The following is a 14,101-nucleotide window of genomic DNA, read 5'->3' as shown; positions in this document are numbered from 1 at the left end:
TTAATACAGATGTCGTCAAAATTTTGCAGGATGATTTGAATAGATTGGCAGACTGGAAAAAGGCAAACGGATGTTAGTTTAATGTAGCTAAGTGTAAGGTTATGCAGTTTGGGATGAAAAGATTACCAGCTGTATACCACATTGGTGGAACTGTACTTCAGGAAACTGAAAAAGCCAGAGACTTGGGAGTGTTAGTGGATAGGGAGTTAAAGTTTATGGGGCACATAGCAAAAGTGAGGTGAGCAGAGACAAGCAGGTTATTGTTTCTCTTTATCGAGCCTTGATAAGATCCCATTTTGACTACTGGGCTCATCAGATCATTTGGTTACCGAAGAATACTTTGAGCAGAGACAAGAAGGTTATTGTTCCTCTTTATTGAGTATTGATAAGACCCCCCCCCCCACCAATCTTGACTACTGGACAGCAGGGTTTCTTGGTGATGAGGAGGAGGTGAATAGGATCATCCAGAGGCGAGTGACCCAAGATGGTAGCAGGTCTATGGAATCAACCTTATGAGAACAGGTTGAAGATTTATGGGTTACAGAAACTGGTTGATAGGCAGAAAAGGGGTGATGTGATGTGATTGAGACATGCAAATTACTGAAGGGTTTTAACAAGATTAATTCAGAGGAAATATTTCAGAACAGGTCTGGTGGTGGGAGAACTAGGGGCTGTCCTTGGAAACTGAGTGGGAGTGTAGTTAGTGAAGGTGTTAGAACTAGGTTTTTTGTTTGGAGAAGTGAATGAGTGGAATATGTTGCCAGAGTCTGTTGTGGGTGCCATGACTGTGAACAAGTTCAAAGCAAACTATGATAGATACTGCACAAATGTTGGTTAGTTCTTGATGTGATGTGTAGGGTCTCCCTTGATAAGTCTAAGAACTCCTTGGAATTGCCCATAATAATATGTATGCTTCTGGATTCATGTGAAATTCAACTAAAGGTGGTAGGGCAATTGTAAGCACATATTAAAATTCAACGTATCAAAATTAATCACAATTGCTTAGTTCCTGATCTGTCAAAATTACTAATAAATGATACATGGATTACTAAAATTCCACAAAGTAAATGAGTTATGTTCAATCATAGATGCCATTAATCCATCCACAAACAAATTAGCCAAGCATTAGGCGAATATCAGTTTGATGTTCGCCATTGTCCATCTTAAATTCACTTTAGACCTTATTTGAGCTGTTTCTTCCAATCTTTAAAGGTATCTGTGGCATGATTATAAACAACAAGTTACTTTCATTTCATTAAAGTTAATTCTTGTGGTTATTGTCTGCACAGTTAGCCTAGTAGCTTTGCACTTCGCAACCATATGCCTGGGGAAAGAGTGTCCTAGGTTCGATTCCTGTCGCCGACGTGAGGAGTTTAAGGATCTTCCTCAGCCATAGCCAAGTTAGCTGGTCTTGGGCGTGGACAACATGCCCCCCCCCCCAGTTTATCTGGGGTTTTTCATCCTGCAAGCAGGCAAACTGATCCCTTCAACATACGGATCTACAGCCATAAATACTTAACCCCCTCCCCCATGAGGGGGGGGGAGAAAAGGGAGGAAAACTCCATACAAATAAAAATAAATAAATAAACTGTGGTTATTGTGTAATTTGTTGTTTATTTTCTCCAAATGCCTCAGCCTGCTTAAGTTCATCATGGACTCTGGCTATTTTGTTCGGCAAGAAAAATTCTGCAAACAAATATACCATTACCATATTTTTAACAGATCTAAACAACCAGCATCTATTTACCTTAGAAAAAGGAAAATAACAGTGTTGTAATCAGCATCTAGGACAGCCAACAATACAATCTCCAAACACAAGCACTACGCCTGTTTCTATCTATAGTCACTGAGGATTTGCTGACCATGCTCTGGACACCTGTCAGTGTATGCTGGATAAAAGGCCACTCTACTCCACTTCAGCAAATATAAATATGAAAGACTATTCCTAGAATCTCCATTAGCATTTGATACTTAAGTATCAAATGCATAGCATTCCTTGTGATTAAATAAAAAAATAATTTCAATGAAGCCTGCAGGCCACTAAGCTATACTGCAGTATTTAGAATTGTAAGATACTTTCCAGATACACCAGGAATGCTGTGCATTTGATACTTTACCAAAATCCTATAAAGATTAATATTAAATAGCCATGCTTCTTCAGCCATCTACCAGCACCAAGCGGTACTAATGTCACAGGTAGATGGGTGAAGCAGTAGTTCGTTCGAGTGTGCTGTCTAGTGCCTTCCAGATACATCTCGAAGGTTCTCGATACTTCGTTATTTTCATATAAATACAAGAGGATCTCATCCACAGTCAATCAATCAGTCGTGAACAGTGTGATATTCATGTATAAGCGCATGCAGGTTCGTCTTGTCAGCCATAGCCTATTGTGGTTTTATATTGCCAGACTTTTTTCATTAGTGTGAGACATATTCAGTAGATAATAACTGTTACACGGCCATTTTGGATCATTTTTTGGGTTCACCTTCCATCACTATGGCGTCTACGAGTAAAAAGCATAAATCAAGTGATTCTTGTCAGGTTTTTAATGAAAAGTGGACCAATTTGTACTTTTTTGTGTTTAATTTGTCGTGAGTCAGTGTCACTATCTAAAGAATACAATATAAAATGACACTGTGAGACAAAGCATGCATCCAATTTTGATCACCTTTAAGGGCGGCTTCGTGTGGACAAAGTGAACCCTAAATTGATTTAAAATCCCAGCAGAGTACGTTTAAAAGGCAGAGGGAAGAGAGTGAAGCGTGCGTCAAAGTTATCTAATAGTTGAGTAATAAAAAATCAAAAGCCTTCTCGGATGGTGAGTTTGTGAAAGAGTGGCTCATCGCTGCTGGGGATATTCTGTGCCCAAATAATAAGGAAGTGTTTAAAAAAAAAACGAGTTTGTCTGGGGTAACTGTAGCACGACCTGTCAAAGAACTTGCCAATGACATTGAAGGAACTTTAAAAAAAACGGTCATCCTAATTTACGTCATATTCACTTGCTTTAGATGAGAGCATAGATGTGAAGGATACAGCACAACTGGCTATCTTTATGCGTGGCATTGATCATGTGACAGAAGAACTGTTTGCGCTCATACCTATGAAGGGAACAACAAAAGGCACTGATATTATTGAAGCCGCCAAGTAAATGCTCCAGGGTTTCGACCTCAGCTTAACCCACCTTGAGGGTGTGGTAACTGATGGTGCCCCTGCTATGGTGGGAAAGAATGAAGGGTTTGTTGTGCTGCTACAGAAAGAACTGGAAGGAAAAGATTTCGTCTATTACCACTGTTTAATCCACCAGGAGAATTTGTGCGTGAAAACTATTGGATTTGAGAATATCATGAAAGTTATTGTGACTATCGTCAACATTAGTGGGGCAACAGGATTGAATCATCGTCAATTCCAAGTTTTTGACCCAAGAGCGTGAAGTGGATCATAGCGATGTGGTTTAGTATAGTGATGTGCATTGGTTGAGCAGAAGGAAAGTTCTTAAGATTCTTTGACTTAAGGAGCGAACTACAGCAGTTCATGCAAACCAAGGGGAATTTGATTGCAGAATTTAAAAGGCATTCACAAAGCAAATGGGAATTGCAAACCAAGGGGAATTTGATTGCGGAATTCACAAAGGCAAAGTCATCCGAAGTGGATGACTTTGCCTTTGTGACTGACATCTCGTTGCATATGAATGACCTAAATACGCGGCTACAATCCAAAGATCAACTGGTGCACACTCTGTTTAATCACATCCAAGCTTTTATGGCCAAGCTCAAACTTTGGGAGGCACAACTCGCAAAAAAAGACTTGACTCATTTTCAGCTTCTCGCTGAGTCCAACTGCTCATATCTTGATGGATATGCTACAAAATTAGCTATGTTGCGAAGTGAGTTTGAAGAGAGAGATTTAGTAATTTTCATAACCAACAGTCTTCTTTAGATTTATTTTCAATGCCATTCAGTGTCAATACTGCTGAAATGCCAGACTCAGTACAAATGGAGCTGCTTGAATTCCAAACCAACTCTTCTTTAACAGAAGAATTATTCAATGTGCCCTTGCTTCCATTTTACAAAGACTACATTTCTGAGAATGCATTCCCTAAACTTTGCCGGCATGCTTTGAAGATGTGCGCTTTGTTAGGAAGGCACACACTTATGTAAGCAGTTCTTCTCCAGAATGAAGCATGTGAAGTCCAAGACAAGAACTCAGATTATAGACCAACATCTCGAGAATACTCTGCGCATAGCGACTTCCAACATTGATGCTAACATCAACGAGCTGGTCAAGGAAAAACATTGCCAAGTTGCCCATTGACATTGTAAAAAATGAATGTTTTATTCATTAAATTATCTTTTTTTTTTTAAGTATTGATTGTATTTACTTATCATGAACCCGACTCCTATCTACGCTCTTAAAGCTGAGTTTGTTTATTTTTATAGGATTTTATGTAAAGTATCAAATGCACAGTATTTCTTGTGAATCTGGAAAGCATCTTACAATTATAAATACTGCAGTATAGCTTAGTGGCCTGCAGGCTTCATTGAAATTTTTAATGCGGCCCACAGTCTGAAAGGTTGAAGACCCCTGACTTAGGACTTCAGGCTTACTTTTGGTTGCCATGCTCCAGCCTCATTTACTCAGAGTAGTACCTGCAAGTGCATATCATATTGTGATGTGTTCCAGGTGATGGCAATTTGACTGCCAAAATATTGGAAATATTAATTAAATTTGTTATAATTATTAATATTAGTCTATATTGTAATTTCCTTTAAAAAAATATAGCTGTGAATAGCAGTCTATAAGCCTTATCATCAGACTGTTCAGACAACTTTCTTAAATTATTTACTTTGTAGGTTGAAGCTGAAGCTACACACAGAGCTATAGTAACAGCAAATCAAGTGAATTGTCCACTTTATGTTGTTCATGTAATGAGCAAGAGTGCAGCTAAAATAATTGCTAGGAAAAGAGAGGAAGGTAAGCTTGGTGAATTTTTTTTTTTTTACTCCATATGTATACAAATAGCTATTTGCTTTATTCTACTACTGTTATTATCGACAAACCTCCACAGAGTTGAGAATTTGTGACAAGTTCTCACTCAAACATACTGTTTGTTAAACTATTTCATCCAATATTCATACAATCAAAACCACCTACTCTGGCTGTCATATTACCCATTATTAAATCCCTAGACGCCTTTCCCTTACCCACAATCATACCACTTGTAGCCCTCAATTTGTACTCACTCAGCCTTAATGGACTATTTTTAACTGCAGGTCTCTTATGATAGTAGCAGGGTTTTTCCTTCTGGAATGTGGACTTTTCTTCCAGCAAAGCAGGTGGCATAGCCAGAACATGAAGTTAACAGCTATAATATATTGGCCCTAGTTATTTTAGTCATACTTCAAAATATCCACAACAGCAGCACTAACATTGTCTCGGGTCAGTATAACCAGCTTTGCCAGTTTTTAAACTCTGCTCTTTGGGTACAGATATCACTAACATCCAGAGCAACTACCTGGTACCATCTCTTCTTCAACATCTTGTGCACCAATGCCTTGGTCTTAAGAGCTAACATCATCCTGTTTCAGAACCTGATAAAGTATGGAGGTTATCAGTTGAGAAAGGATCTGGCACGGAGGATAGTATACAGCATCCTTCCAGTCAACATCAATATATGGAGGTTCTATAACACGAGGAATGCATTCTGTGGTTTTTGTCAAACCATCAATCCAGTTGAGCACAATTTCTGTACATGGCCAACTTCCCTGAGTGTCTGAAGGAAGTTGTGCAATTTGCTCTGCATTTCCTGTCACCGCCAATCAACAACAGGTACGAAATGTTCATTTGTTTTCAATAAGTTAAAATTAGCATGTTTTTTTAACCGACTTTTCAGATGTTTTTAACTCATTTTAAAACATTGGAAGGTCAGGAACGAACTCCATCAGTGTTCCTCCTACTGAATCATTCTGTAAATTCCTTTTAATTCTTTGGTTCAGTATGATGCTTTCTATTTGAGAAAGGGACTCACTCTGAATGATTGCAAAATTCAAAAGCAAATGGTTCACATCTCCCACCCTGTGCATTATTAGGAATGGACCTATCATGTTTTGTCTTTTGTACATCTTTTTTAATAAAGATGTTACTTGACAAGTAACATTTTTATTAGGTATTCTTTTGGTCCATGGAGATAACTGAGAGGAACTCAAGTGGCAGAGGGTAGTCTCTAGGCAGTCTGCCTGGAAAAGACTGATCACCTGGGTGATCAGTCTTTTCCACCAGTTGCTACCCTGGTTTTAACATTGTCCATTTCAAAAGTGTCAATACAACTAGCTAAAGTGAAATAAACAAATAGCATTGAACTAGAAAGATAAACAGTGAGCTGGGTATTCTCTCTCTCTCTTCCCCCCTTACCCTTCCTTCATACTTCTCCTCACCTCTGTCCCTCCCTTACCTTTCCTGTTCTTTCCTCCATACCTCTTATCCACCCTCTCTCCTAATTTTACTCTCTCTTTTATTAGGGTGCTCTTGCCTCTTATTTCAATAGACTGATGATGACATAAACCTTTTACTCTTTCATCAGGAAGTTTCAGTCAAAAGTCAGTGAATCATGATTCAAGAGTCTTAATCTGAAAGGCACAAGAAGAAACACTGGGACTCATTGGTAGAAACTAAGTCTGGGAGATGGTAGAAGTCTCTGGTATCATCACAGAAGAGAGTGATTTGTCAACTGAAAGGTAACTCATCAAGATGAGAGTATGCTATTTGTCATTCTGAGGGATGAGAGATATGCATCAAAACAGTCATCACTGATTCATCACCAATTAACACTTTATATGATCTCTTATAAAAACATTGACAATCATGTCGTTCCCTTGATTTATTATTACTGGCAACTCCAAGGAGTCCTTAGACTCATTGAGGGAGGCCCTAAACATCATGTCAACACCTTGCCTTGAACCCACTCACAGTCATGGCACCCACAACTCTGGCAACTTATTCCACTCATTCACCACTCTCCATGCAAAAAAACCTAGTTCTAACACTTTTGCTAACCACACTCTTACCCAGTTTCCATGGATGGCCCCCCTAGTCCTCCCACCACCAGACTTGTTCTGAAAAATATCCTCTGAATTAATCTTATAGAAACTCTTCAGCAATTTGAATGTTTCAATCATATCATCTCTTTTCTGCCTGTCAACCAATATCTGCAACCCACAAATCTTCAACCTATTCTCATAAGGTTCATTCTATAGACCTGCTATCATCTTGGTCACTCACCTCTAGATCCACTCTACCTCCTCTCCATCAAGAAGAAACCCTGACACCCAGATCTGGGCACAGTAGTCAAGATGTGGTCTTATCATGGCTTGATACAGAGGAACAATAACTTGCTTGTTCTCTGCTCATCAAAGTATTCTTCAGTAACCAAGTGATTTGATGAGCTGATTTATCCACTTTTGCAGCGTGTCCCCTGAACTTCAACTCCCTATCCACCAACACCCCCAAATCCCTGGCTTCGTCAATCTCCCGGAGTACAGCTCCACCAATGTGGTATACTGCTGCTAATCTTTTCATCCCAAAATGCATAACCTTACACTTTGCCACATTAAATCAATATCCATTCTCCTTAGCCCAGTCCTCCAAATGTGCCCCCCCCCCCCCCGATTAGTGCGTCATTTTTTTTTTCGATACCCAAATTCGATTAGTGCACTTATATACAGATTTTAAAAATTTTAGATCTATACATTTTTTATGGCTAACTATTTTAAAAAATCACTCGCCAAGATGAAATAATTTAGTTATCGATTTGAAACATTTTACAAAGCCATTTTTAATGGCATACTATACTATTTCTGTGTACACTATGTTCCAAATTTACTGCCAAAATTTGTCGTCTGCTTTACATAGTATTTTGCTGATCATATCTTGTGTAATTGTTTTCCTTTTTTATTTTAAATTATTTTTCTAACCTTTAATCATTAGTAAAAGAATTAGTGAGGCAAAAAATAGAAGTGTGAAATTGATTCTAAAAGTAATCTTATTGGAAGAAAAACTTGAAATAATAAAGAAAAATGAACAAGGCAAAGCAAAAATAGGACAAGAGCAAAGCAAAGATAGGACAAGAACACAAAAAATGGGTGAATCAACTGCTGAATACAAAGAGAAAGGTAAGGCTGGTTCAGTTGTATGGAAAAAAGAAACAGAATGCTCGCCAAACTACGTTAGCTCAATTCCTTGTTAAGAAGCAGAATAATAAATTTATATTCTGAATATGTTTTATTGTCTTTCAACTTAATGGTTTTCCTTTAACTAGGCCCTCCCTGAGACATACCCTAATTCTTTTATAAAAAAAATTAAGGCTCAAAAAAGAAATCTGAGCAACGAATTATACATTTTCCCATAGGTTGTTATTATATTCGATTAGTGCATTTTGATTAATGCACCTGTTTTAAAGAACGTATTAATCGAGGGATTGCTGTATATGATTAGTATTGTTAATTAATCCTGTGTCATTCCTGAAGTCCAAACAGTCATCTCACTGTTTTCAATTAAATAAGAGATACCCTCTTATCATATAATCAGGAGACGAATCTGTTTTCACATCACTCAGCATACAAACTGAGTATGCAACCTATCCGGGTCATAACAGCAGTGTCTTTGAAGATAAGTTACCATTAGGGATCCGGGTGTCTGTTTTGGAGTCATTACTGTTTCACTTGTCTTGTACATTAGTGATAATGATTTAAATGGGGGATATCTAATTTTTCTATATGATACAAAGTTGGGGAGAACTATGAATAGTAGAGCAGATGTGGCTTTTCAGGAGGATTTGAATATATTGTGAGTGAGCAAGCTAGTGAACCTACCGGTTCAGCATCAAAAATTGTGAGTTTTAAAATCTGGAAAGTTTAGATCTGTATTACATCCCAGCTTTCCAGATATTTAGTGCACTTCCGTGGAGCAATTGGAAGAATGATAGTACGAGGGATATCCAGAAAGTAAGTTTCATTTTTAAATATTTTCACTGCAGCACTGTGAATGCAATGGTGCACATGCGTTCACAGTGCTGAGTTTGTTGATTCATTAGCAAGGCATTGGTGCCATTTCTGACATTCTCGCAGTGCATACGCTTCTTGGTGTGTGTGTGTTTATAACATCTAAGAAAATTGAATCGCCTGCCACATGTGAAATTAGGTCAGTTATCTGTTTCTTGAATGCAAGGAACATTAAAGCAGCTGAAATTCATTGGCAAATTATTGAAGTTTATGGAGAACATGCAATGAGTGATTCAATGGTAGTACGAAGATGGGTAAGCCTTTTTAATGAAGGAAGGACAGGTGTGCACAATGATTAATGGAGCGGGCGACTATATTTAGTGACTGAAGATTTGGTGCGTTCAGTTGAAGAGAAGATTTGACAGAATAGGGGATTCACTATGACGTCAATCTCGCTGCAATTTCCAGAAGTTTCATGTCTTCGTGAAATTGTGTCGGAGAAACTGAATTATCAGAAAAACTGGGTGCCGAAGTTGCTTGCAGGAGACAAATCTGTTTCCCGGGCTTCTCTTTCCTTTTCCATCAGCTGGGCTGTGTGTTGGAATTCTTGACACGCTACCATGAGGATGGCATTGCTTTCCTGAGCAGACTTTTCACTGGGGACGAGACTTGGGTGTCGCACGCAACCACTGAATCCAAACAAGTCCATGGAGTGGAGGTACACCTACACCTCATCACCAGTCAAGACAAAATTGAAGACAACGGTTTCCACTCGGAAAATCATGTGCACTGTGTTTTGGGACAGACGAGGAATTTTGCTGGTAGACTTCTTGGGTCAAGGTTCCACAATCAACATGAGTATGTACTGCCACACCCTTAAGAAACTGCATTGTGCGATCCAGAATAAATGATGTGGCATGCTTACCAGGGGTGCTGTTTTGACTCATGATAATGCCCGCCCACACACACGGCTGGCATACCACAACTTCTTGCCACCTTCGGCTGGGAACAATTCCATCATCCCCCTATATATAGTCCTGACCTCTCGCCAAGCAACTTTCACCTGTTCAAACATCTGAAATTTTTCCTTGGTGGCTGGCGGTTTCAAGACGACGCGGAGGTCAAAGAAGCAGTCAATACATGGTTTGCATCACGGGTGGCAACCTTCTACGACGAAGGTATACAACTATTGGTGCCCTGTTATGATAAGTGCCTGAACAATGGTGAAAATTATGTAGAAAAGTAGTGAAAGATATCTACTTTAATTTCCAATAAAGGGTTTTTTGAAAGTATATTTTTGTTTCTCTGACAGCTCATTGGAACTTACTTTCTGGACATCCCTCATACATTGTGCCCTTTGATTGGAAAAAGGCTTAAGGTCTATTGAACTTGATGAGAGGAATCTTTATATGGGATTTTCAATTGAAGGTAAGATAGCCGATCTCATATGGTGGTATCAGGGTTTTTTCTTCCGGAAACGTGGGTTTTTCATCCCGCATACCAAATCAGCCTTGAGAACACATGCAATTCACTGACAAAAATACTATTAGTGGTGGTGGTGGGCAGTAGATGGCGTTGGTGTGGATGTAATAGTAGTTGTGGTTCGCTGTAGTTCATGGATTAAGTGGTGAGACGGAGAGTTCTAGAAGTAGGTGCCCTCCTTTGATGAGTCTTTGGACTCCTTGGAGGTGTCACATAATAATAATAATATTTTGCAACAGATGGAGGAGATAAGGGATCTTGTGATAATAGTAAAAACAAGGACCTAAAATGATTATCAATGATGTAGAGGACATTGACATGTACAAGTTAGGTGGTTGATTCTTTTCTATAAGAAATGGATCAGACTATGTATGAATTATTACAATGTACAAATTTAGTCATCTGGTTTTCCGAATGATAATTTAAGAGAGATGAAAATTAATTTGGAAGGATCCAGAGATGATTGAATTTGCAGAGCCTCGTGGATAATATAGGGAGGATATGATTGAGAAACAAGTTGGTAAGAGGTTGTTACTGGAGAAACGGTTTATGGAGAAAAGATTTTCATAAAATAGAGTATGGGTAGAATAAGACATCATTCCTGAGGGCTGTATATGGAGGGTGTGAGCTGTAGATTTTTTTTTTTGTATGGAGAGTGACTGGTGAGTGGAATATCTTGCCTTACAATGAATTGAGTTCAAGGCATGGTTTCATGTATGTGATATGGGGAACTCTCATGGTGAGTCTGACTCCTTTAACACGTTCATTGCCTATCGTGTGATGCGAGTTCTCACCTTTCAGCCAATCACGCGTTATTGCGTGGACGTTGCTATCAAGTAAAAAAAATTTGGCCACCACACGAAATTTCAATTTTCAGCTTGGCAATGAACGTGTTAAGGGCTAACAATAATAATTTCATTTCTTGAAGATACTGTATCTCTTCTTTTGGGGAGATTATAAAGTATCCGAATGAAAATGCATCCAAACTCGAAGAACATTCCTTTTGGATCTTGTGGCACAGGTAGAATTCTGTAATGTACTAAACTGCAGTTTTTTTGTGATGGTTGTTTACCATTTTTTTTTTAAATTAAAAATTACAAATGTTTTATCATACTTTAATATATACCTATAATCGTGTAGGTTTGAGTTGGACAAAGTATCTCTGTGTTCCCTCTTCTTACATATTTTCTCTCACTTGCTTCAGCATTTCAGAAACTTTCTCAACTTCATATATTTCCAGAATATCTGTATGCAAGACACAAATTTTTTCCAAACCAGTAATTTTTCTGAATTGTTCTTTATTTAAATATTGTTGCCAGTCTTAGAAAAAATTTTCTTCCTGAGAAAGATTTCTTCATGGCCTAGAAATAGAATCTTTTTTTCTTTTTAATCACAGTACACTTGATTATTAATGCTATACAAGCCATAATGAAATTCTTTTAATAAATAATATTTAACTGTGATTTAATAACATCTGTTTTTTTTTTTTTTCTCCCCCATTTTTGCTCAGGTTGTATAGTTTATGGAGAATGCATAGCTGCAGCTCTAGGCACTGATGGAACACATTATTTCAATAATTGCTGGAGACATGCAGCTGCACATGTCTTGTCTCCACCACTGCGTACAGATCTCTCAACTCCAAGATACTTAATGGACATGCTAGGAAGGTAACACGTCATAGTTTTATTGGTGTTGAATGCTTTTTATATAAAAATGGATTTAATTGCTATCATAACTCATTTGATTGGCCCTTTCTAATTTTTATGTGAATCCCACTGATGACAGATCATTTAGCTTGGATTTTGCAATTAAAATGCGAAATTCTTTTCCAAACATCTGCAAAAGCCATTTCTGACATATATATATATTAGGTTCATTTGCCAGTTTTCTACTGTATTTTTTCTACTGTGATTTTTGCGGTGGAAGAGCAGATAAGTTTTCGCTATCTAGTAGTATAGTTGAATATAGCATTTATATTTATATATATTTAGTGTTTATATATATATATATATGATACAGTGTTTATATAGCAATTATATATATTTTTAGCGATTAGTTGAGTAGTTACTTGGCAGTAAGGAATGATGGCGGATGCAGCTGCAATCACAAATGGCGTGTCACCAAGTTCTCCGCCATTTAAGAACTCTATTATACGTAACATAATAAAGGACTTTGTGGCATGCAGTGTTTGCATCATGTATGCTTCCCGGGAATTGGATCTGTGGCGGGTGAGAGAAGGAAGAGTGTGCAAAATGCACTCTCCCTTCTGCCTGTCTTTTTCTCCCTTCCTTCTGCCTGTCTTCTGCCTGATTTCTTCCCACTGCCTGCATTTTGCGCATTTTTGCAAAATGCACAAAATGCAGGCAGTGGGAGGAAATCAATGAATTAGATATTTATATAACCGACCTAGTTGTTTCAGAGATGGGAAATGAATATCGGGAGACGAGTAGTGTGATAGGAGAGAATGACGAACGAAATATGAATGAGAAAATAAGAGGCAGGAGTGTGGAAAGCTTGAATGACTGTGAAATTTTCGGAGATGGTTTTTGATTGGGTAAATAAATGTCGAGTAAGAGTGACTAACTTGCAGAGAGGGATAGATGATGAGCTGAAAGAGGAGGTGGAATGTCTTGTGAACAAGATGAGAAGTATGAAAGATGAGATTAGGAGAATGGAAGAGATGAATGCAAGGTGAATCAGAGTAGGAGTGAAAGAAAGTTTTGGGAATGATAGAAGAGGAGAGAATAGAAGCAGTAGGAGAAAGGGAATGAGAGAGAGTTATGGGAATGATAGAGGAGGGGAGAATGGAAACAGTCAGAGAGAGAGAGGAGATGTGAAGGAATGCTGGAACCAGGGATAGAGTGATGCTAGGACAGCAGGTAGGTAGGGAAACACAGAGAGAAATGGTTAGAGGAGAGAGAGAGAGAGAGAGAATGAGGGATGCAGGTGAGCAATCAAGGAACAGAATGGTTACAGGTATGATGTATGGTGACTCAATGATCTCAGGTGTGCTTGCACATCTGAGATCTGGCATCAAGATAGGATGCCAGAGATGTGTTTGCCTAGAGGGATGATAGAAAATGTTGCTATGGCAATTAAGAGGGGTGAAAGGATGGATGAAATGATTGTGATGGTGGGCACGAATGACTTGAGAGGTAATGTAAATCAGGCGGCGAGAGATCTGAGGTTGTTCAAAAGAAAACAGAGAGGAAAGATTGTGTTTGTGTTGCCTAGGTATGATAGTGACGAGTTGAGCAGAGGAGCAGTAATACTGAATACCATAATAGCCAGAATGTGTCTGAAAAGAGGATCGGAATATGTGGATGCTTGGAGGGCGTTTGAGGACAGAGGGGGAACTGTATGTGAGAGACTGCTTTCATTTGAATGAGGAAGGATGAAGGCATCTGGAGAGAGTGCTGTTTTCTGAATGAGTCAGTGTGGCAATGCAGGGAAACTAGAATTCCCAAGGAATGGGTGCTTGGGGAGGGGGCGACATCAGGTAACACTGAGTCCAGTGGGGTCGAGAGGGGACAATGATAGTATAGAAACAGTGACATTTTTATGCTCTATACTAATGCCAGGAGTATCCGAAATAAAGGAGATGAATTGGTGGTGATGATAGCGTC

At 38.6% G+C, this 14,101-nt stretch overlaps 1 protein-coding gene across 1 annotated transcript in view; it reads left to right on the top strand.

Moving 5' to 3' along the window:
• CRMP (Collapsin Response Mediator Protein) overlaps positions 1-14,101 on the top strand; it is a 242,908-nt gene that overhangs the window by 107,567 nt on the left and 121,240 nt on the right. The window contains exons 6-7 of the mRNA XM_090409720.1: positions 4,851-4,971; positions 11,986-12,142. Of these exons, the coding sequence (XP_090265846.1) occupies positions 4,851-4,971; positions 11,986-12,142 (278 nt within the window). The remainder of the gene's footprint in view (positions 1-4,850; positions 4,972-11,985; positions 12,143-14,101) is intronic.

The sequence above is a fragment of the Typopeltis vanoorti genome, chromosome 20 (assembly GCF_054136105.1).
Source record: "Typopeltis vanoorti isolate ZY-2024b chromosome 20, IOZ_Tvanoo_1.0, whole genome shotgun sequence".
Classification (NCBI taxonomy): Eukaryota; Metazoa; Arthropoda; class Arachnida; order Uropygi; family Thelyphonidae; genus Typopeltis; species Typopeltis vanoorti.
The sequence above is the reverse complement of the archived record's forward strand: the minus strand, read 5'-3'. Positions and strand labels throughout refer to the sequence as shown.